The sequence below is a fragment of the Gordionus sp. m RMFG-2023 genome, chromosome 1, assembly GCF_954871325.1.
Source record: "Gordionus sp. m RMFG-2023 chromosome 1, tfGorSpeb1-WG-v2, whole genome shotgun sequence".
NCBI classification, from domain to species: Eukaryota; Metazoa; Nematomorpha; class Gordioida; order Chordodea; family Parachordodidae; genus Gordionus; species Gordionus sp. m RMFG-2023.
Window position 1 is genome coordinate 30,035,858 of NC_088775.1, and position 22,785 is coordinate 30,058,642.

The 22,785-nt window shown below is 27.8% G+C and overlaps 1 protein-coding gene across 1 annotated transcript in view; it reads left to right on the forward strand.

Annotated features, from left to right (window-relative positions):
• Window positions 1–22,785, forward strand: part of LOC135931097 (sodium- and chloride-dependent glycine transporter 1-like) — an 88,861-nt gene that overhangs the window by 40,873 nt on the left and 25,203 nt on the right. The window contains exons 3-12 of the mRNA XM_065467967.1: window positions 14–314; window positions 515–647; window positions 931–1,065; window positions 3,525–3,628; window positions 3,826–3,950; window positions 17,020–17,132; window positions 18,151–18,382; window positions 18,788–18,888; window positions 20,877–21,050; window positions 21,149–21,240. Coding sequence (XP_065324039.1) covers window positions 14–314; window positions 515–647; window positions 931–1,065; window positions 3,525–3,628; window positions 3,826–3,950; window positions 17,020–17,132; window positions 18,151–18,382; window positions 18,788–18,888; window positions 20,877–21,050; window positions 21,149–21,240 — 1,510 coding nt within the window. The remainder of the gene's footprint in view (window positions 1–13; window positions 315–514; window positions 648–930; window positions 1,066–3,524; window positions 3,629–3,825; window positions 3,951–17,019; window positions 17,133–18,150; window positions 18,383–18,787; window positions 18,889–20,876; window positions 21,051–21,148; window positions 21,241–22,785) is intronic.

The window sequence follows — 22,785 nt, forward strand, 5'->3', positions numbered from 1 at the left end:
CAAAATAAAACAGGTGTTGGTTACGGTATGGTCATGATATCGGCCCTCGTATGCATCTACTATAACATAATTATGGCCTGGAATTTCTATTACTTGTTTTCCTCTTTCACTACGCGGCTGCCTTGGTCCACTTGCGACAACGCATGGAACACCCCCCAATGCATTGTCAGGGACGGGTCCCTTAACGACTTTCAGTTAACCTCATCGCTACATAACATCACGTCATTCAATATGACATTATCGGCCAACTTTGGCAACGGTACTTCGTTGCAAGGGACTGGACAGCGTACATCGGCCAGCGAAGAATTTTGGATGTTTTAATATTTAAAAAAAATATATAATATAATAAATTATGTTTTTTTAGTCGTCTATCCGGACAATAATTAGTTTTTGAAAATGAACCGAATCAATTGTATCTATTTTATGGAAATATGTATCGTTTATTTGAAAATACAATTAATTATTATAACAAATTCAAAAGTAAATAAACATAAGCCTCTATTGATTATTTTAGAAGACACGTCTTGCAATTGTCAACCGGTATAGAGTACTTGGGGAACATCCGACTGGAGCTATTGGGCTGTTTGGTATTGGCCTGGATTATTATTTTTTTATGCCTGATAAAAGGGGTTAAATCTTCTGGAAAGGTAATTATTCTCTTGGTAATTATTGATATTCCATTAACCATTAACTGTATTGACTATGGTGTTTACATTGCATAACTCTCATCACTCAGATTTAAAATTCAATATATATTAATTATATATCATGATGTCTATGTGTTGTATGGTATTTAACTTGCTCCTTTTTTGAATGGGATGATATTTAACGATATGGAAATGCATATTTATCTAAATGTTAATCATAATGCATGCACAAATACAATATTAATTTTCTTATCTTATGTCGTTTTTTTTACCTTCTACGCAGATCGTATACGTGTCAGCTACTTTGCCATATTTGATCCTCGTAATCCTATTCTCCAGAGGACTCATGCTTCCTGGGGCCTTAGATGGCATAAAACTATTCTACAAGCCAGATTGGAGGGCACTTAGAGACATTAAAGTTTTATCTTTTATAATTTTATCGCATCACATAACTCCTCCTTTCGATGCGAGAAATAAAAAAACTAACTGAAATTTAATGGATGGTTATAGTAATTATTATGATAAACTTTTACGACAGACCCCATCAAATATTTACCTAAGGTTCCTTATTTTGACGAGAATGTGGGGTACGATTCAAAATCAGTTTTTGTAAAATCCCCTTTATCCTTTCAACATATATCATTCTTCATTTTATAACTTTGACTTATTACAAACAAAAATGTTGCCTTTACCTTAAAACTAAATCGATTTATATATTTTTAGCTAAAATATAATACAAATTCTTAAATTATCTTTAATTAAATGTATAAGATTTTTTTGCTCGCTTTTAGTCATAGTCATCACATTATTACATTTCACCGGCTATAAGATTTTAATAGATGGGTGGTAAGAAAGATTACATAAATAACGTCGGAGGGAATGAGATTGATATTACGTAAAAAAACAATTTGCCTAATTACATTTTGTAATTTGTATTAAATGTTAGAATAGTTATAAAATATCGCGAATCCTTTCGAAAATCGTGAATACAGTGAGAAATGGAAGTAACATTAAATTATATATGATCAAGAAAAAAATAGTCATTTTTTTATTGAATTTAAATCTCTTTTCCAAACCATTATCTTTGGAGATTTCCGTATTTTATGTCTTAATAAATTGCCTAAACTTATCCATGAAAAAAATAGAGTGAATTATGTATCGAACGTAATTTCCTTAACCCATGATCTATTGAGGTTGTTTTCATATTGTTATAATACCCAATCTGCGAAAAATTACTGATTTTTCAATATTTTTCGATTCCAGTCTATTGGTTATCTACCTATCCAAAATAGCGATAATTTTTTAATTAAGCTCTCTACCCTAACAATTTATCAAGATTTCATCCTCTTTGTTCTTCTTTCCAAAATTTGTCCATGAAAAAAATTCCGTTTTTTTAAATTTAAATGTTCCTTTTGAAAAATTTACCTTAATAAAAATTTCTCTCATTTTTTGGTTCTACTATCCATATTTATCGACGAAAAATGTATTATAGAACCCTTTCTTTGATGAGTCACTCTAAAATGCATGGAAATCTAATCATCCATCTATTGATATTTAATTTATATTTGGAAATTATTTATAATATCTGATTTTTGAGTAATTTATCAGATAATTAAATGGACATACTTAGTTTTTTCCTTCTAAATAACGGAAATGGATAAGAAATATTAATTATACATTTTTAGCAGGGCTGTGAACCCCCCTTCCCAATCCTCATTTTAACTGAACTTAAACTTTTTTACGCAAATTTTATATTCAATTAAATTATTTGACGAATCCATATATGAAGAATTAAATCCAATAGATGATAATTATATGTTTATGATGAAACAAACGAAGAAATAATAGATCTAGCGGAAATGCGGAAGGATTAACAACCCAAAGTTTATAGAATCAGATGTTTAGCTAACAGAGTTTGAAATCCTTGGATCTACGACATATTTAGGAACCAGAACCCTATTTTAAAATTTATTTTCATATTATTTTTTTTTAAATACTATGATTCATTTTATATGCAAGGACTGTTATTGAGTGACAACTAGATGGTCCTTAGTTTACGATAAGCTGAAACGACTATTAATTGAATTCTGTTTGGATTTTGTAAAAGAAATTGGGCTTCAATATTTAAGATTCCACAAATTCTAGATCAACTTATGGTAACAACTTCGATGAGGCAGTGCAAAGGTGCCTCTCAGACTAGTTAAAAGATGAAAGATATTTTAATAATAATATTCTTTTTGACTGTATATCCAGACTCTTGTATTAAGTCTTGCTAACCAATGACCACGAACATACAGCTAAATCTTATCTAATTAAATTATGAGAAAAAGAAATAATTAGAAATATTGTACACCTTTTTATTTATCACAATTGATAAAGAATGACTTAATGAGGATAACTTTGGAGATTTACATTTTGAAAAGGAAAATAAAATTAACAGAAAATGATAAATAACAAATCCTAATATTATTATTTGAAAAGTTCACCCATATTATTAAAAGAATGATGGAAATATTCGAGACTTCTAATAAAATTGTTATAAACAATTTGAAGCCCTTATTCTTTTACGCTCCTAACACCCACAACCCCTTTTATCTAAGTGAGGGTTTCACAGCCCATATTTTTAATGAATGATAAAATTGATTTAAAAACTAGATATTGCTATAAATTTTAACCTAAAGAAAAAGTTTAATTAATTATTGAGTAATAAAGTGTAAGAATTCCAAATCCACCGTTAGATTTAGTTTTAGAATTGAAAGTTATGTAAACCACTAAAATTTTAAAACCTAATCTTTTTCCTATCTAATCTATTAATCTAAATACATATTTGTTTCGAATATTTTACTAACCTAATTTGTATACGTGCAATTCATTTAGATATGGATAGCAGCGGCCACCCAAATATTTTATTCTCAGGCGGCTGGTTGGGGTGGCCTTATAACCATGGCTAGTTACAACAAATTTCATCACAATTGTTACAGGTTATTTAAATGAATTGTTTTTTTTGAATTGTCCGGTAAAATATAATTTTAGATTAAACCCTTATAATGCTTATTGCTATAGTTGATGCGTTGTATTATTATTTTTTTTATTTGAAATTTTTATTATAATTAAAGTAACTCAATGAATATTAAATATCAAAAATTTAAGTAAGAATTTTTTTTACTCCATATTTTAGGGATGCCATAATGTTACCTTTTATCAATTCGGGAACTAGCATATTCGCTGGGACAGTCGTATTTTCCTTCATAGGCTATATGGCCCACAAAACTAAGGTTCCCATCCGAAGTGTCATTCAGAAAGGTTTGATTTAACATTATTATTCTTTCAATAATGTTATTTTCTTTTTTTCCATCATAATCTTAATGGGCAGAAAACCCTAATTTACTCCTATTTTAGTATAATTCATTTTGTTGTGCGCCATAGATTCTTATAGTACAAGGCGGTGTGTTAAATCGCGCCATTTTAAATTAGGCTTGAGTTAACTCTAAAGATGGATAAACCGAGTTTACCTTAAGGAAACTTAAAAATCAATTCGTGTATCAATGAAAATATAGAGGTATTATTAGGGGTGCGGGACGGAGAAGAAGCGTGCTCTTCTTTTTTTAACCTTCCCTTTAATTAAGAACATGCAAATTTCTTATAATAAAAGAAATTCTTATATATGCTGTATTTTCAATTGGGTAAGAATAATTGGTTAGTAGTATTTAGCCTTCAGGTCATTCTTAGTTACATTTTTTCTCGGTCCTTAATCATTTTTAGCCTACCATCATTTGCTGTTTATTATATTTTTTAAAACTCTAGGGTTGACAAAATTTGTGATTTTTAAAAAAAATTGATTTTTTTGATTTAAATCGCGATTTAAACCAACTAATATTTCAATTAGAGAAATTACAGATTTAGGTTGAAAAATATCATACATAAATTTTTTTATACCTTAGTTTAATATTTCTTTATAAGTAAAGAGTTAATGCTTCAAGAGATCTGGTGGGTCCATGACAAATCAACCACGATTCGGCCGACCCCCTTCGATTTTTTTAAAATTTGGTAAGCAAAGAAAGGTCAATGTAACTAAGAAATATCCAAAATTTTAGCCTCCTAACATTTATATTTTTGAAGATATTAGGGTTCAAAGTGGCAAAAATGACGTATTTTTACCATCATCTGCCTTCAATTAAGCATATCTTAAAAACTACATAATTGTAAATAACAAATTTAATATCAAAATTTCGTACAAAGATTTTAATTTTAGATAAAAAAAATTTTTTATTTTTTTTCCAATTTCCGGTCATTTTATTTAATATATAAGGACTAAAAACGATTTTTCGGAAATAATACGACCTTCAATTTTTTTAAAAAATTTAGTAGACATTATTCTCTTCCTTTATATTTATAAAAAAAATTAATCTGGGACGTGACCATCTTCATTCTCAAAATCGATAAAAATGTTTAGAAAAGTATATAAATATTTTCCCAAAAGGGGGCGTCTTTGTATAAAAATATATATTTATCAGTTTTTAATGGTTTTTCTTGAACTATTTGATATAATTTAAAGGATTATTCATCTTGTAAGTGAAAATAACAATAAATGGGGCTTTCATTCAATTATAGAAATTGTCTATCGATAAAAGAAATTCAATTTATTACTTTATTTATAATTTATTATAAAAAATTTTGCCCATATAACATATATTTAATAAATATTAATAAATAAAATATGTTCAATTAAGTTTCGAGTTCTTGAATATATGAATCAGAATCTTGTGCATTTCATATATGGCACCCTAAATATTAAAAAAATTGATATAATTTAAATTTAAACTCACTTTCAAAGGATTCTAATTTTTCGGTAGTGCATTTATTTTCTTGTGACGACTATGTATAACTACGGCCAGTAGCATTTAACAGTCAAACTAATGTTAAGATATGACATTTGGGCAAGTAAAGAGTGTCGTCTATACTTGGAAATGTAAAGGAATTAGAAGGTCCGGATGGGTGTAAAAACTTTATATATATTTCTTCCTGCTTTTGATTTTTTACTAAAATAAAGCTAACCACCAATTAGAATCATAAGGATACGTTAGGTATCCTGATATTTCTTCAATAGTTATACTTTCATCATATGATAACTATTCTAAAGTACTTTCTATTGAATTGGAATACATTTAATTTTAAATTGATGTAGATCTGTTGGAATCAAAGTGGGTATTTTGTGTGTTCCAGATATAGTTCTAGTTTTTGAAAATCTTTCCCTGAGTAATAGATCTTCGTAATCATAATTTATTTTGGTCATCTTCAAAATATATGACATTAATATTTTCTTTACCTAACTCATACAATTCATATGTACTTTGAATAAGGCCTTGTAAACTAGCTCTAGTGGCTAATCTTTTAACAGTGCCACCAATCCCATCCCAAACACTTTTCCCGTGTGCTGTAGCAGAAAAATGCCATTTCGCCTGTACCCCGAAATCCATCTCATGATGGGAATATTAATAAAATTTTTACGATTTTTATACTGTGCAGCGGATCCACCGGAAAATTAAAAATTTTATTTGGCCTACAAATTTTATTAATTAAAAAATTTACCAATGTTTTTTTGAAATTATGTACTGCTATTGTATTGTATTGCAAAGATTCGGATATCATTACATAATTTAGGCAACAAATATTGGCAAAATTATCTTTATAATATATAAGAAAAGGGTGAACAGTGGATTGAGCCCTATTCCAATGATAATTTTGTACTTCATCCTGAAGTATAAAGCTATAGTTTTCTTAAAAATCACAAAATTAAATATTGGTCTTCATCTAAGTTCAATTTTAGATTGTTTTGATACAACGATTGTTGCATTGAAATAAAAAAATGGAGTAATAAAGATTCCATTTTTTCAAAAAAGGCATTGATAAATTCACCTACTGGTTTGGTTATTGTTTCAAGAGTGGTTCTATCTACGGATAGCCATTGTTTGTATGTTATAAATTCGATGCCCTTAGAACGAAACAATATTTCTATTTGATCGCGTGAATGTGTTGACCCTGGACAATTATCACATTTGCCCATATAACTGGATCGTTGAGGCGAATTACAAATTATTAAGTGTAAAATATGTTTGTATATTTTAAAGAGCAACATATCATTGGTTAAATTTGATCCAATGATCATTAATTTAACATTTTGGTTGTAGCCGCAATCACATACATGTGTACCACTACCTCCAACGAGTATAAAATTTTTGGGCTAATGCTTGCAAATTTCGAAAAACCAATTTCATCAGGCCTCATTTCTTTAAAAAAATATATAAATTTTTTTCAAATTATCTAAAATTAATCTCTTATGTATGGTATTCTTTTTTCCGTCTTTGGTCAAAATCGAAATGCAATCTTTCTTGCCTGGCATGATTCTGCTTATTTCCTCCATACAATAAAATTCTTGTACAATTTTAACTGTATATTCGTCTATAGTTTTTCCAGGCTTGGGGTTAGGTATTGATAGAAATCAAAATACCAAGAAATTAATTAAAAAATGAATTAATATAGTGAGCATGTGTTAGTGAATGATTAAAACCCTTTCGCGCCTGGAATATTTCCCATGAACAAAAAATACATGTACTTTGATATAATAAAATAATGATTTCAGGTTACTGATAAAATACGAAATAATAAATATTGTTTTTATAAATTAATATCTCTAAGTACCAACCTTTAGTTTCTTTAAATATAAAAATTAATTGATTAAAAATTTTGATGACAAATGATCTCGCTGGGCGTGAAAGGGTTAATCAATTTTAAAATTTTTATTTATTTTATTGATTGAAACACTTATTTATTGTTATTCTAATTTAGTAAGGCTATGCCGATTTTAGCCAATATTTATATTGTTTTGGGTTATTTTATGATAATACTTTTATTTTGTATATAATTTCATAATAATAATAATAAATTAATATTTGTAATATTTTAAAAATATCAAATTATTTTAAAAAATTGAGTAGAGAAAATTTTGATATTATTTTTGACGTCTATGAAATGCACGAGATTCTGATTCATATATTCAAGAACTATAAACTTGGTTGAATATATTTTATTAATATTCATTAAATATATGTTATATGGGCAAAGAATTTTATAATAAAGTAATAAATTAAATATTCTTTTATCGATAGACAATTTCTATAATTGAATGAAAACCCCATTTATTGTTATTTTCACTTACAAGATGAATACTCCTTTAAATTATATCAAATAGTCCAAGAAGAACCATTAAAAACTGATTAATTTATAATTTTATGCAAAGACGCCCCCTTTCGGGAAAATATTTATACACTTTTCTAAACATTTTTATCGATTTGGAGAATGAAGATGGCCGCGTACCAGACCAATTTTTTTTTATAAATATAAAGGAAGAGTTTAATAATTTTACTAAATTTTTTAAAAAAATTGAAGGTCGTATTATTTCCAAAAAATTATTTTTAGTCCTTATATATTAAATAAAATGGCCGGAAATTTGAAAAAAAAATAAAAAATTTTTTTTTTATCTAAAAGTAGAATTTTTGTACGTAATTTTGATATTAAATTTGTTATTTACAATTATGTAGTTTTTAAGATATGCTTAATTGAATGAAGGCAGATAATGGAAAAAATGCGTCATTTTTGCTACTTTGAACCCTAATATTTTCAAAAATATAAATGTTAGGAGGCTAAAATTTTGGCTATTTCTTAGTTACATTGACCTTTCTTTGCTTACCAAATTTTAAAAAAATCGAAAGGGATCGGCCGAAAATCTCATTTTTTTGCTCATTTGATGTGGAATGACCCTAATCAGGAAATTATTGAATATATATTGATATGTCATGAGCTAATTTGATTTTTTTGTCAACTAAGAAGCCGACTATCAATCAAAAATTCGTAGAATCTGCAACATCGTTTAGGAAAACTATTTTTCCTTTAACCCTTTCGCACCCGACTTTCCCGTGAAATTTTTTTTTATAACACATTTTATGCTTTCACATGGTGTCTATAAAGGAGCCAGGCATTTAATATACAAGAATCCAATAAATGTATATAATATTGTTTCCATTTAATATCTGTCCTATATAACTTCACCGTCATATCGTGAAGATCTACTCCACATTCCCTCATTATAGTTTTTAATTATTGATGTCATTTCTCATTTACAAAGACTTTTTAAAACACCTATAAAGTTAGATATAGTAGTAACGGTTGCCACTTGCAGATAACATTGCCATTCTTTTCGCTTTTGTAATCTATAACGCCTCTTTCTTCTTTTTTTAAAGCCTCATTTTTAAATTTGCATCCTGATAAGCGATTTGATCTTTCGTTCAGGATACTAAATATTTTTTTTTTTAAAAAATTAAATATAATTGGATATGAAGAAAAAAAATTATCCATATATAATTTGTGGTTTATTTGGGTATTATTTCCTACAGGCGAAGAAAGATATCCCCACTGTTACCTAAACCTATTTTATGATATTAGGCTTTCCCTGGTACATTTCAAAATCATATATAAACCTGGAAGAGCCACGTAGAGCAAACAATTCCCCATTATGGGGTTTCGATTTAATGTATTGTCGTAATTTAGAGCGTCTTTAAAAGGGAATTATGAATTCGTCTACGCTAGCTTCTCTTCAAGTTGGATTTTTTTGAAATTTTTTTTAGTTTGCATATGAAGGGTTGAATATTGAATAATTTGTTATATCCTTTATCTTCCCTATTTACCATTGTTATTATTAATATGTCAAAATTTCCGGAGGAAACGATTGCGGAACATAGTTTCCGCTACTTGTGGAATAGATGTTTCAACCTACCATAACTGTCCTATAGAAGGCATCTTAACTAAGCTAGTATATATATCCCTTTCAATTTCATCGCTATCTGTTTTTATAGATATACCATAACATTGGAAGGAATAAATATTTGTTTCCAATGCAAAATTGCTAATTATCTGGTTTTCCAAAAATTTACAAAAATAGGTTAGAGGAGTTTAAACCTGTTCAGGAATTTCCAACATAGAGATAAACTCTATATTCTTGTTTCCTATGTCTTTTTTATAGGGTTATCTTTTATTTTAGTTATAGAAGTATCTTCGATTATATCCTTCAATTCAAGTCCTAGTTCATTTGTAATATAAGATGTTGTCAGTAAATCATCTGCCAGCAAAGGAAATAATTGTCTTCTTCGTCTGAACTCTATATCAGCCTTAAATATATCACTCTCAGGGATAAGTGTAGTCATATCTAATGCATATTGATATAAAAAGCATCCCATATTCATGTTATTTATATAAAATATTTAATTAAACCTCTCCCTTTAAGAAAACACACTAATAGACATTAGATAATCAATATTGTTAACTATTATTAAAATCTAATCTAATTACCCCCCCCCCCCCATTTCCATAACCCTAAATGTAAATGTCCTAAATAATTTACTTAAGATTTCAATTTATTGATAAAAAATATTTTAGTGCATAGGAAATGGCTGTCAAATGGCATTATTGCTCAATTTTCAGCACCTAAAATGATCAAAAAGATGATGTTTTTTTAAATAAATATATAAGTTAGAGGCAATGTGTTTTTTCGGCAAGATATTATTTTTTCAACTTTAAATCATTTTTTGAGTTTTTAAATTTAAAATTTTGATTTTACCGAAAATGTGTTCCAGCATTTTTATAATACCTATTTTTAATTGTAGATAATCTTATCGTTAACTATTCATTTATAATTTATATAAAAATATTAAGTTCAAAATTTCATGGCAAAATTATCTGAAATTCACAGGGAAGTATTCCAAACATAATGGAATACATTTCCTGTAAAATCAAAATTTTTTTAAAAACGCTCAAAAAATGATAAAGTTGAAAAATAACACATTGCCGATAAGTTATATTAATAATAAAATTATTGCTTATATTTTTAGCAAGTTTTGATAACCAGAAATAGGAATTAAAATTTTGACGTGAAAATGGTACGAAAAAATTGATTATAACTATAATATGTAATATGATATAAATAAACAAAGCGAGTTAATGAAAAAATACGAAACAACAAATATTAAAAATTAAAAATAAGATTTCAAAAGTTATCGGCCATTTTAATGAATATAAAATATTATAGAAAAATTATAGTTCCAAAAGTTATCCATAGGCGCGAAAGCGTTAATACCAGAGTTGTTAAAAGATACTTTTTAAATCGATCTAGATACAGATACATTGTCTAAAAACTTATCTAGATACAGATACATCGTTTAAAAAGTAATCTTGATACAGATTTTAAAATGTATCTAGATGCAGATACATTTTTTTATTACTATAAGCTTTGCATAAACCTAAATTAGGATTCTATTGTGAAAATATATGAAATGAGCAAATATAAGTAAAATAATGATTTTTAGATTTTAATATAATATATGAAAATATATGATTAAATGATTATAAATAATTATTAGATTTCAGTAATAAAATATTTTCAAAATTTTGGTCATTAAAGCATCCTCGTTTATCTGTAAAGACATTTTTAGCTACACTAAAAAGTCTTTTTACCAGGGTGCTTGAAGGGATTGTGGTGTAATATTTTATGAATAACAATATCAGGATATTCTTAAAAATAAAATCTCGACATTCATTTTCGAAAAAATTTTTTAAAATTTGTTGATATTAAATTAATTGTTTATTTTCGCAGGTTATTTGCTATCAGTTGAAGATCTTGATAATTCATCAACTATTCTTTGTATTAATTGTTTTTTTCATTAACTGTGTCTGATTTTTTCTCTTAAAATTTTAAATTGCAATTGTTAACATTTATTTAGTTATACCCTTAAATGTTTTACAATGTGCAAGTTGAGGTAATGATACTGAAATGTATTCTTTTGTAGATATGGCAAACATTTTACTATCAGAGATCTGTTTTCTTTATTTTGAGATATTATTTTAAAATATGCTCTATATTAATATTAATCTAAAATAAATTTTTAAAATTAGTATAAAAAAATAAAATTAACAAATTCCATCGAAAATAAAAATGGCAGATTCCTTGAGTTGCATTGTAATATCAAAATTTGTCTGGTTTATTGGTAAACTCACACATAATATTTAATGAATATATATATATGATATATATAAGTATTAATATTTTATATATGTATAATTTTTTTTATAGTATTATATATATTTAAATTATATGCTCATATGAAATAAATTTAATTTTGCATTCTAGTATTTTTATTTATATTATAAAAAATCATTAAATAAAAGTTTATCAAAATGTATCTATAAAAGTATCTAAAACAGATACAGATACGTCTAAAATATTATCTAGATACAGATACAGGTACTTTAATCAAAAATCTCTCTAGATACAGATACCACATTTTTATATCTAGATACTTAAACAACTCTGGTTAATACCAATATTGAGTACATGAAAGTTGTGATGCACTATCAAAATTAGGCATAAAAGATCAATCTTTTAATTTTAACATCTAGATTTTGGAAGATTTTTCTGAGGCGAGAATTTTTTTATATTAAAATGATTTTTTTGGAGCATTAAAGTAACTAATTATCGATTTGGAGTCACTTTATCATGCCACACTTTATCAGGGCGACACTTTATCACTCAGTCACTTTATCATGCGTCATTTTATCTTGCGACACTTTATCACGCGTAAGAAAATTTAAGTGGGGTGTTTTTGTAAATAATTTATGTTAAACGGCTCGATTTGATAATACTTATGAAAATTAAAATATGAGTTAATACAAAAAAAATTAATTAAATATCGGAATTCAAACGTAAAAGTCAAAAATGAGATATTATCAAAATTTAACTTTTCAAATATATTATATTAAGTTTTAAGTATATCATGATAAAGTGTCGCATGATAAAATGTCGCGTGTTCAACTCTCGCATGATAAAGTGTTGCGTTATAAATGACTGAGTGATAAAGTGTCGCCGTGATAAAGTGTCTCGTGATAAAGTGTCGCGTGATAAAATGTTGCTAGGCGCTAATGATCATATAAAATTTATTGGAACCAATCATAATTGAAAATATAATAATTTCGAACACAAATGATTAAATTTTAGAAAATACAAAATATTTAAAAGCGAATATAAAACTGTTAAAAAATATTATTGTTATTTACCTGTTGTAAATCACGATTTAAGAGTATGATTTAAAAAGTTAATCAAAATATCGTTCATAAATGGAAATTTACTTTTCTTTGCGATCGCCAATTTTTTAAATAATTTGTTCTGAGTTGGGGATTGGATCTCGATGTATATCAAATGAAGCTAGTCAGTCGGTTCAATAAATTTAAGATATCGTACTTTTTATTCTCTGTAATTAAGTAAAGGCCCTCTCATTTATGCTTGTACTATTTGTTATCATTGCCAAAATATATAGTAATATATATTTGGGAAAACTCATAATAATATATTTTAAAGTATGCAATGCTTCCATTGTATTTCTTGGAGGATTATTTACTAAAATTAATTTTAAGATTTAAATTCTGAAATTAATTGGCCTTCAGATACATTTATATCCTTGAATAAAATGTAGCTAACTATTTTATTCAATATCAAGATTTAATATATCCTTAGATCAGGGAGTTATAAGATATAGGAGCTATTGATGAATCACAAATCTTTCATTAATTGAGTCAGAAATGTATCTAAAAGTGGAATAAGAGCAATTATTTTATAGTAATCCTCAATTGAGTTTTTAATATTGGATCGATTAGTTCTTCGGCTAAAGCCTAGACTTGTGAATCTCAAAATCATATCATTTTGCTTTAGACTCAATAATCACATAAATCTAAGAGAAACTCTTAGTCGATATTATTTTGTTTTCTACGTTGTAATATAATAATATTCGCGATTCTCATAACTTCAGCCAAATCCATATCATATATTTGAAAAATATTGCATAAAATTGTTGTAAAAAATAATTCACAAGTTTTGTGACGAATTATTGTGACTATTCCAATGAAAAATATCGGCACTTAATAATGTTACGTTTGAGATGAGATATCTTTTTCAGGTCATACCATGATATTTCTCCAAGGGCACTCAAAATAGGCTCTTCTAGATCCAAAAAATGTTGTAACAGCTTGAGTCAAAGGCTCCTTCTTGTCGGTTGCAGTTTCTTTCTTCCGGTAGCACAAGAAGTCTCAGCAATATTTATATTCTGTCTGAACTTTTTATATACTCCAGAAATTTTGCAATCATAGTTATTAGTAGAGATCCAGATTTGGTTGATAAAATCTTATTAGTTAAAAAAAATTTAAGAAAATTAAATTAAATTTTTGTGAGATAAAACAATTCATGAAAACCTTTTATATTTTACTAAAAAAATTTCTAGGAGGTGGAGGTTGACTACGCGCCAGCTGGGCCATTTAAAAATTTAAGCCAATTCTTAGAAAAATAAATAAGTAGGGGAGACCGGGGTTATATTGTCCATAAAAAATTGAGAGGCTGTGAAAAGGAGAAGAAATAATTTATCAAAATAATTTTGATGTTATTTTATTCTTTATATAATTATCTACGGTAGAAATTAATATCTAATAAAAAAATATTATATATTTTTTTAAATTTAAATTTAAAAAAAATGAAAATTTTTGAGTCATGAAAAAGAGACGGGGGATGTATTGTCCTTTTGTGGGGCATGTTTTATACTATCATTTTCTAAGCATTTTATTCATTTTTTTCATATAAAAATCATAACAAACATATAATATTAACATACAACACATTTATTACATATAAAAAATGGATTAAAATCACAACATGATCCATGTGCCCATAAATGACAATCCAATCTTCATTATGGTGGTGAGTTTGATAGTTTTTGTGGCACACTAAACAAAATTCTTTTTTGCCAGCATTCATATTTAAACTTTTTTTATTATTGGTTTGATTTTTTTTCAGATTATTAGCCCTAGATCTGGCTATTTTTTTGTAAGGTGAAGAGGGGAGGGAGAGTCAATAGAACTATACCACTGTCAGAGCACAGCTCAATGACTTCAATAGATTGGTGAGATTTATGATTATCTAATATAAGCAAAACTTTTTTATCTTGACTGGGCTTAGTGTATTTTATAAAATGATTTTAAAAATATATTAAATCTTCAGCCAGCATCCACCCAGAATCATTAGACACGCCAATGCATCCTACAGGGCCATCTCTTAAATAATGATCATAAAATTTTTTCCTGGGATATATAAACATAGGTGGAATAGAATTTCCTAGAGCATTGACAGCAATTGCCAAGGTCATAAGTGTACCACATTCTGATGTAGTAATTGCCACAACCTGTTTTTCACCTTTCCTTGCAATAACTTTATTAGGCCGTTGAACTGTTGTTAATCCTATGAAAATATTAAAGATTTGCTATCATTTATATTTTAATTAACCAGTTTCATCCATATTATATATATCACATGGTAGAAAGTTATTTTCCCTTGTGACAGTCAAATAATTAAAAAATAAATCAACCATTTTCATATTAAAATTGGTAGCCCTGGCTATACTTGTTGTAGCCTCTGGTGTTCTCAAAGAAATGGTTGGATTTCTTTTAATAAATGCTCCAACCCAGTCTTCACCAGCTGATTGAGTTATTTCACAAGATTTTGGTACTTGTAAACTATACCTCTTGGCCATTTGATAAGCTAAAACTCTAACCTAAATTTAAACATAAGACATTAAATTATTTATATATTAAGGCAATCTAATTAAAATCCTAATTCTTAAATTTTATTCTGAATTTATTTAATAATTAATATAATAAAATATATCATACATAATTAAACCTCTAATGTATAGGTAAGAACCAAAATATGTTTTAATGCATGATATAATTTAATGCTAAATCAATGAATAAATCATTTTAAAATTAATATACATGGCAGCATCATTTTATTTATATATCATACACACATAATTAAATCTTTAATATACAGGTAAGATATGATTTAATGCATGATATAATATATATAATGCTACATTGAATAAATCATTTTAAAATTAATATTAATACATGGCAGCATCATTTTAAAATTAATATATATACATGGCAGCATCATTTTATTTACATATATATATCATACACACTTAAATAAATATCATTCTAATGTATAAGTTAAATTCTTACTTTAAAGTATTTTAAAATTAATAAAGATGTTTCATTAACATATAATGTAAATAATTTAAAAAAATTTTCTCAAGTTTATTATTATTTAACTAAAGAAATACCATGGCATAAATTTAAAGATTATAAAAAAAATCATTTTACAGAGATATATGATATAACAAAGGATTAAAATACTTGATTAGGGCATAATCCTGAAAATAATCTTGATCCTTTAATTAAATAATCTGTTAATTTAGCTTCTTGAATAGGAGAATATACTGATCTGTAAAGATATCGCTCTTGAAAATCTTCATTTCTTTTGAACAATTTATTATACCTCTTAATGCTTAGTTTCTTAAATATATACTAATTTAAATATATAAATATACCTCCCATAACTTAAATTCGTATTCATGGTTATAACTGTCAAAGGTATCTTATATTTCAGCATTTGAAGAATACTTGCCTTTTGATTATCATTATTTTCTTTGTTAGTTTTTCTAAGTTAATCAGAACCAATATTTTAATGAATGTATGTAAAAGGAAAAGACGCACCCCGCTAATACCTTCCCCAGGTCCACAGGATCATTTAAAAATTAAATTTAGAATATTAAAATAACATAATGATTGTCAATATTTTTATATATGATAAAATGGAGATTTTTTTATCATTTAGAATTTATATTAAGTCTGAACAACTTTTATAAAAAAAGTTATTCGTGAAAATGTAAAATTTAAAAAAGTTACTTTGGGTATGTTGAAACTTAAATTTGCATTTAAAATTTTTCATGAGCAATTTTGTCCGAAACAATTTTGGATCTACTTAAGCACCTTATTATAATACATATTGGGCTTAAATTACAAATCTTAAACTTTATTAATTTTTAAATTATTTGAGAAGGAAATACCTACCCCGGGAACACACTATCCCCGGTCTCCCCTACTGCTCATATTTTCATCATTTTCCCTTCAAAACAATTTACAAAATACAGCCATTATTCAAAATAAATTTTAAGAATCGGGATCAATAATTTTTTAAGAAAAAATCCGGATCTGTTCCGAAATTTTGACCTCTATAGATCTCTGATATTTCTTCCTTTTTAAAAATTTATCCCATCTAGCCCCCTTAATTTCTTTACATTTATCTTTTTTTTCGTTTATACGAATTCTGACTATTTTATGTAATCTTATAGTCGTATTTATTTTTTTTTAAAAAAATTTTTTTCAGGTCCTGGATTAGCTTTTGTGGTCTATACTGAAGCCGTTGCTAACATGCCCTTTCCTTATGTATGGGCCTCTTTATTTTTCCTCATGATTTTTACTGTTGGAATTGATTCTCAGGTTACTTAATTGTGTTTATTATATTATGCTTTACATCGTTGGTATTATAAATACCTTGTTATTCTCTTTTTTACTTACAACTGTATTATTCTTTCCTTTGTTTTACACCATTGTAAAATTATAAACAGAGCTTTTTATATGATATTCACTTGAAACTGGTCCTAGCCAGTTTAAGGATGGCCAATATACATATATACTTTATAAAAATACTTCGATGGATTTTTTTTTGGTAAACAAAACTGGCAGTATATAAGAACAAAAAAAATATATATTTTGATTGATATTTTTTTATTTGAAAGAATTATGATTCTTTTCTTTTAGTTTGTATTTTTTAACCTAAAAATTTGCTTCTATCATAACCGACGTATGTTTAATAAATGTTTTCTTCTTTGGGGTCTGCCCGCGACGGGAGTTGGATACGATGACAAAAATGCCCGCTAAGTCCGGTCCCCCAGTCCTAATCTTCGACAATCCCTGACCATGGAACTCCGTCGATCCCTCCTTATCACTCATGGTTGAACAGACAATGATCATGGCTCCAACCATTTCATTAATAAATTAGAAATGTATTGTAAACTTCTTCTTTTTTTATTGAAGATAATTCAGTTATAACGACATGCCCTTAATTTTTTTCGATATAACATTCAATTATTATGATGGGATTTTATATATAATTTCGCCCTTCACGGAACAGCGAAATTGGATGGGCATCTTAACCGATAATGAAATTATATTTTTATATTCATTATTTTAAAATTACTTGACCATTAAACTAATATATATACCAATTTATGAATCGGGTTAATAGCTTATTGGCACTAAATTGTTCTATTTTTGGTTCAAATAATTTAAGGTTACCTTATAAAGAGCCATTGAAAAGTTTTAGATTCAATATCGGGATTTAAATATTTATTTAACCTTTCTGCACTATATAGCGAAATGCGACCATTAAACCCTGCTTTTTATTATTAAACGATTAAAAAAATGAATAATGAAATTATTTTTTCAAAAAATATAGTTTGCCATGTTTGAAACATGTGTTTCAGCGTTCACTGACGAATTCCCTCAGTTTTTGGCCCGGCGTAAACTAGCATTTTGCGGGTTCATGTGCGCTCTCTTATGTTTGTTGGGTATCCCTTCTGTTGCCCAAGGTGGCATGTACGTGCTTCAATTGATTGATCATTACAGCGCCGCTTTTTCTCTCATGGTTATATCTCTCCTTGAGCTGTTTGCCATCAACTACGTTTACGGTAAATGTAGAAATATATTTGTGTTAGGGCTCTTGTATTGGGGGGGGGATGGTATATTAACAGAATTATCGTATTTGTTTAAAATATGACAGTTTAAAAATTGCACCAAAAAATATTTTAAGCAAATTTAAATCTTAGTTTTATAATATTAGTTTTCGAGGAAATTTGACGCCTAAAGAATTTTGACATGACATCCGATTATGACGTATTTATTTTATTTCTAATGTTAGATTGGATCTAGATTTAAAGGGCTTGCTTGTTGAGTTTTTAACTTTTGTAACTGACTGATCCCACTGAGTTTGATGGTAAGAATGGCGTTCTAATTAATAAGCTAGCTGTAAAATATTAAGCAAAGTTTGTAACATATTTAAAAAATTTATATTCTCATTAATTGCAACACAATAGGCACGGAGAAATTTATGATGGATATAGAAATTATGATTAACAAGAAACCATCTGCCTACTGGAAAATATTATGGAGATACGTGACGCCAGCCATCATAATTGTAATTTTTTAATTTGGTCTACTTTATTATTTATTTTCTCTTACAATTTTAATTAGGGCTGTGTAGATATTAAATATCGGATCGGATCGGTACCGATATTTAGCGTTTTCCAAAAATATCAGATCGAGCCGATACCTGTAAAAAACCAATCCGATCCCTTTTTCTTTTTTTTTGTTATTTTATGTGTATATTTATTTTACATTATTATAATTTTCAAAATATTTTTTTTTAAACAATGCTAATTAAATTTAAATAGATTTATAGTATTTTAAAATTTTTTTTTATAAAAATAGAAAGGAACACCCAATGTTTTATTTATTTTAAATCTTCTTAAAGAATAACGCCAATTTTATTATTTATACTTAAAATAAAAGAATTTTTTAAAATATGGTATCTGAATTAGTGATCTGCATCGGGCCTAATTTTTCAAGCCTGGCATGGCCCGAAATTTTTTTTTAGTAAAGCTTTGCCGGCCCAAACCCGAAATTTTTTTTAAAACAATTTACCGACCTAGCCCGGCCCGAATTTATTTAAATATAGAAATTAATCTTTATAATTACTCAAAATAAAAGGCATATGTTATATGTCGTTTAGTTTCAATAAATAAAATCAAATATTTTTTTTTACATAAAAAAATTCAATATAAAATTGATAAATTTAGATATATTTAAAAAAATTTCCAAGGTCCGATCCGATTCGGCCCGAATTTTTTTAAAATATTGGGCCCGGCCCGAACCCGATTGTTTTAAAGAGAATTCGGCCCGAAGCCCGATCGGGTCGGGTACGAGCCGGGCCTAACTTTGCAGATCTCTAATCTGAATTATGGAAATATTTTACTTTGTTAATTTTGCAAGGAGGAATAATGAAAGTTTCATTAATTCCATCTTTTGCATTAAATATATTGATTTCGTAATTACATTTTGTTCAAAGGGGGGTGGTGAAAAATCAGTATAAATATCGGATCGGGTTTGAACCAATATTGGATCGGATCTGTGAAAAATATGTGGATCAGCACACCCCTAATTTTAATATATTCTACTGTTGACTTTAGAACTAGAGTGTATCATGACATAGGAAATTCATAGTTTTAAAGTGAATAATTTTATACTTACCTGTTTTATCCTAGCATGTTACATGAATTTTGAGCTTAAATTTTGCCTTTTATTTATTATTTAACTATTTATTGGATTCATATTAAAATTGATTCAAAATTTTACAGTGAAATTGTCTTAAACTACATGCTACAATACGATTTCCTCAAAATCATGGCTATAAAAATTAAAAAATACGTGCATAGTGATTTAAATTTTACGAATTCCTCCATATCCTAATGCACTAAATTTTCCACAAACTCTTCAAAATATGTACTCATTTTTTTACATGTCAATTATGGCACACTCAATTTTAACCCAACGATTAGATAGTTTGTATTGTGCTTAAAAGTACCAGATGGTTATAAATAATAGATTATTTATCTATGTTTTGGCAGTCGCTCGAATCGAAACGGTCTTAATTTAATAATCATACTTTTACAGGATTTATGTCACTATTAACTTTAGTTGTAAATAAAATGTTTATTGATAAAATAATAAAATTTATTTATCTACCAATAAAATTTAGCATCATTATTTTCCCCTAGATATTTTTTTAAATAACTACCATCTTGTGAGACCGAACATTTTTCGGTCTGAAACTAGAATATCATTGTGGAAGCTTTCCTATGATCATCCTATATCGAAGTCAGTTTCAAATATAATTTTTCCCCTATAAAGCGTTAATGTTATGATCGCCTAAATATTTTAGTAAATTCCATAATTCATAAAATTCCCATAATATTTCAATGTAATGACAAATCTTGTTTAAAAAAAATAATATATAATAAAAACCCGTTGCATTTAAGAAAAATAAGAACAATAAATAAGTAAATGTTTTAGCGTTAGGAATCGATGCGTCTGCCATTTTTAGCACTTTCTTTGTTATATTAATAGGGCCTTTTGATTTCCTCTATAGTATATTTCGAACCGCTCACTTACAACGATACTTATACATATCCGCAATGGGCTACTGTTGTTGGGTGGCTTTTAGCGTTAGCATCTCTCGTTCCCCTTCCCATCCTCATGTATGTCGCAATCCATAAGTCGCCTGGAAAGACTTGTTACCAGGTTTTATCATTTATTGTTTATCATATTTTATTTTTATGTTAAATAAAGATTTTTTTAATATCACATATTTTATATATTTTTTTCTATTATTTTATTAGAAATTCAAAAATTCATTGAAACCTACCGAAAAATGGGGCCCTTATCTTGAACAAGATTGCATTGAATACAAAGAAAAGATGGCAATTTTAAAGTTTATAGAACCCATATTTTTATTATATATGTTTTTTTAAAAATTAATCAAAAAATTTTTCAAGATAATTACCCAGATAATTTTTTTGATTTCTATTTGTTAATTGAGGCAGAGGTTGAGTTACGTGCAGAAAATCAATGGCCAAGAGGCTTTACATATGGCGCGAATGAGTCGTATTTCCTTACGCACTTTATTTAAAGAACGGTATACAATAAATGCATAACGGCAACAATTTCTGAGCTGACTTAAGTGGGTCTTACATTCATGCTGCCGCATTTTAAAGAAACACACAATGGTCTTATCATTTTTGCATTTTATTGGCTGGATAACTAGATTTTTTTGACTTGTTATTCCACAATCAATGTCCAAGATCTATCCAAAGGGGGTGGATTATTACAATTTGTTGGGCGGCTTCACCAACAAACAATATTTACTGGCCTGGTCCCGCCTATGATAAATTATGATTAGATATTTTTTTATTTTGCTCTTTAAAATTTATAATATCCATCTCCATTAAAATTGGCTGAACAGACACAATTCTAAAATCTGCCAATGTTTCGTGTTTTATTTGTGTTTATGGGTGCGTGCTTTAGCTAGTTTAATAGTGTTACTAAATGGCATTTTTAAAAACGGCTCTTCCAATATTTTAGTCATAAATTATTTTGCAAGCCTGGAAATTTTGCTTATAGATAGCAGAAGTGTGGTAGTAACAAAACCTTGAGACTTTTTAAATATTATTTTGGCTAAAATCTTATTTAATATCGGTGAAATCGAGTTAACACTACAGTATAGTAGCCAATGGAAATTTATTAACAAAATTATCCATTTTAAATGATATGATATATTACGAGAATGGTGTCCTTCAACCTTGTTTGTCTCAGGACCTCTAGCATAATTGGGGAGGGATGGGGCAAATTTGTCTGTTTTGGTAAATATTATATTTTATGAATTTCTCCCTAGACACCCCCCTCTCCATTTGAAAGAAATATTAGAAAAAGTTAATAATTTTATTATTATAATGCCTTCAAAATTTTTAGAAAAAAGGCATTTTTATAAAAAAAACATGAAAGCCCAAAATTATTTTTATAAAATCGAATATAACCAAAGTGGACCTAATTCAATAGTGCTCCCCTCTCTTAGCAAAATCCCTGATACAAGGGAGTGGCTCCTTTGGAAGATAAAGAGCGCGATGCTAATGTATAGCTATAATTAAGCCCGAGACTAATATTGTGACTTAGGTGGGTTGAGATTTTCCAATGGGAATGCTTCGAAAAATTTATAATAATTCCATATGGAGATGGGAAAGTGTAATCGCCCTCGGGTTGTCCTCTCGATTTAAGGTATGCAACGGAGTTTCCAATCAATTGCTATCGTTTCTCTAGGGGGAGGGGTAACCTAGCGAAAGAGGTTTCCAAATAGTAGAATTTCTGGTTAGTTTACCTATGATGGTGTTACAAAATGGACGCATGGATATGAAAGCGTTAAATAACGAAGGCGTCCTAGCCTATCTTTGGGCGTAAGGTAGCTTTTCCCTAATAGGTTAGA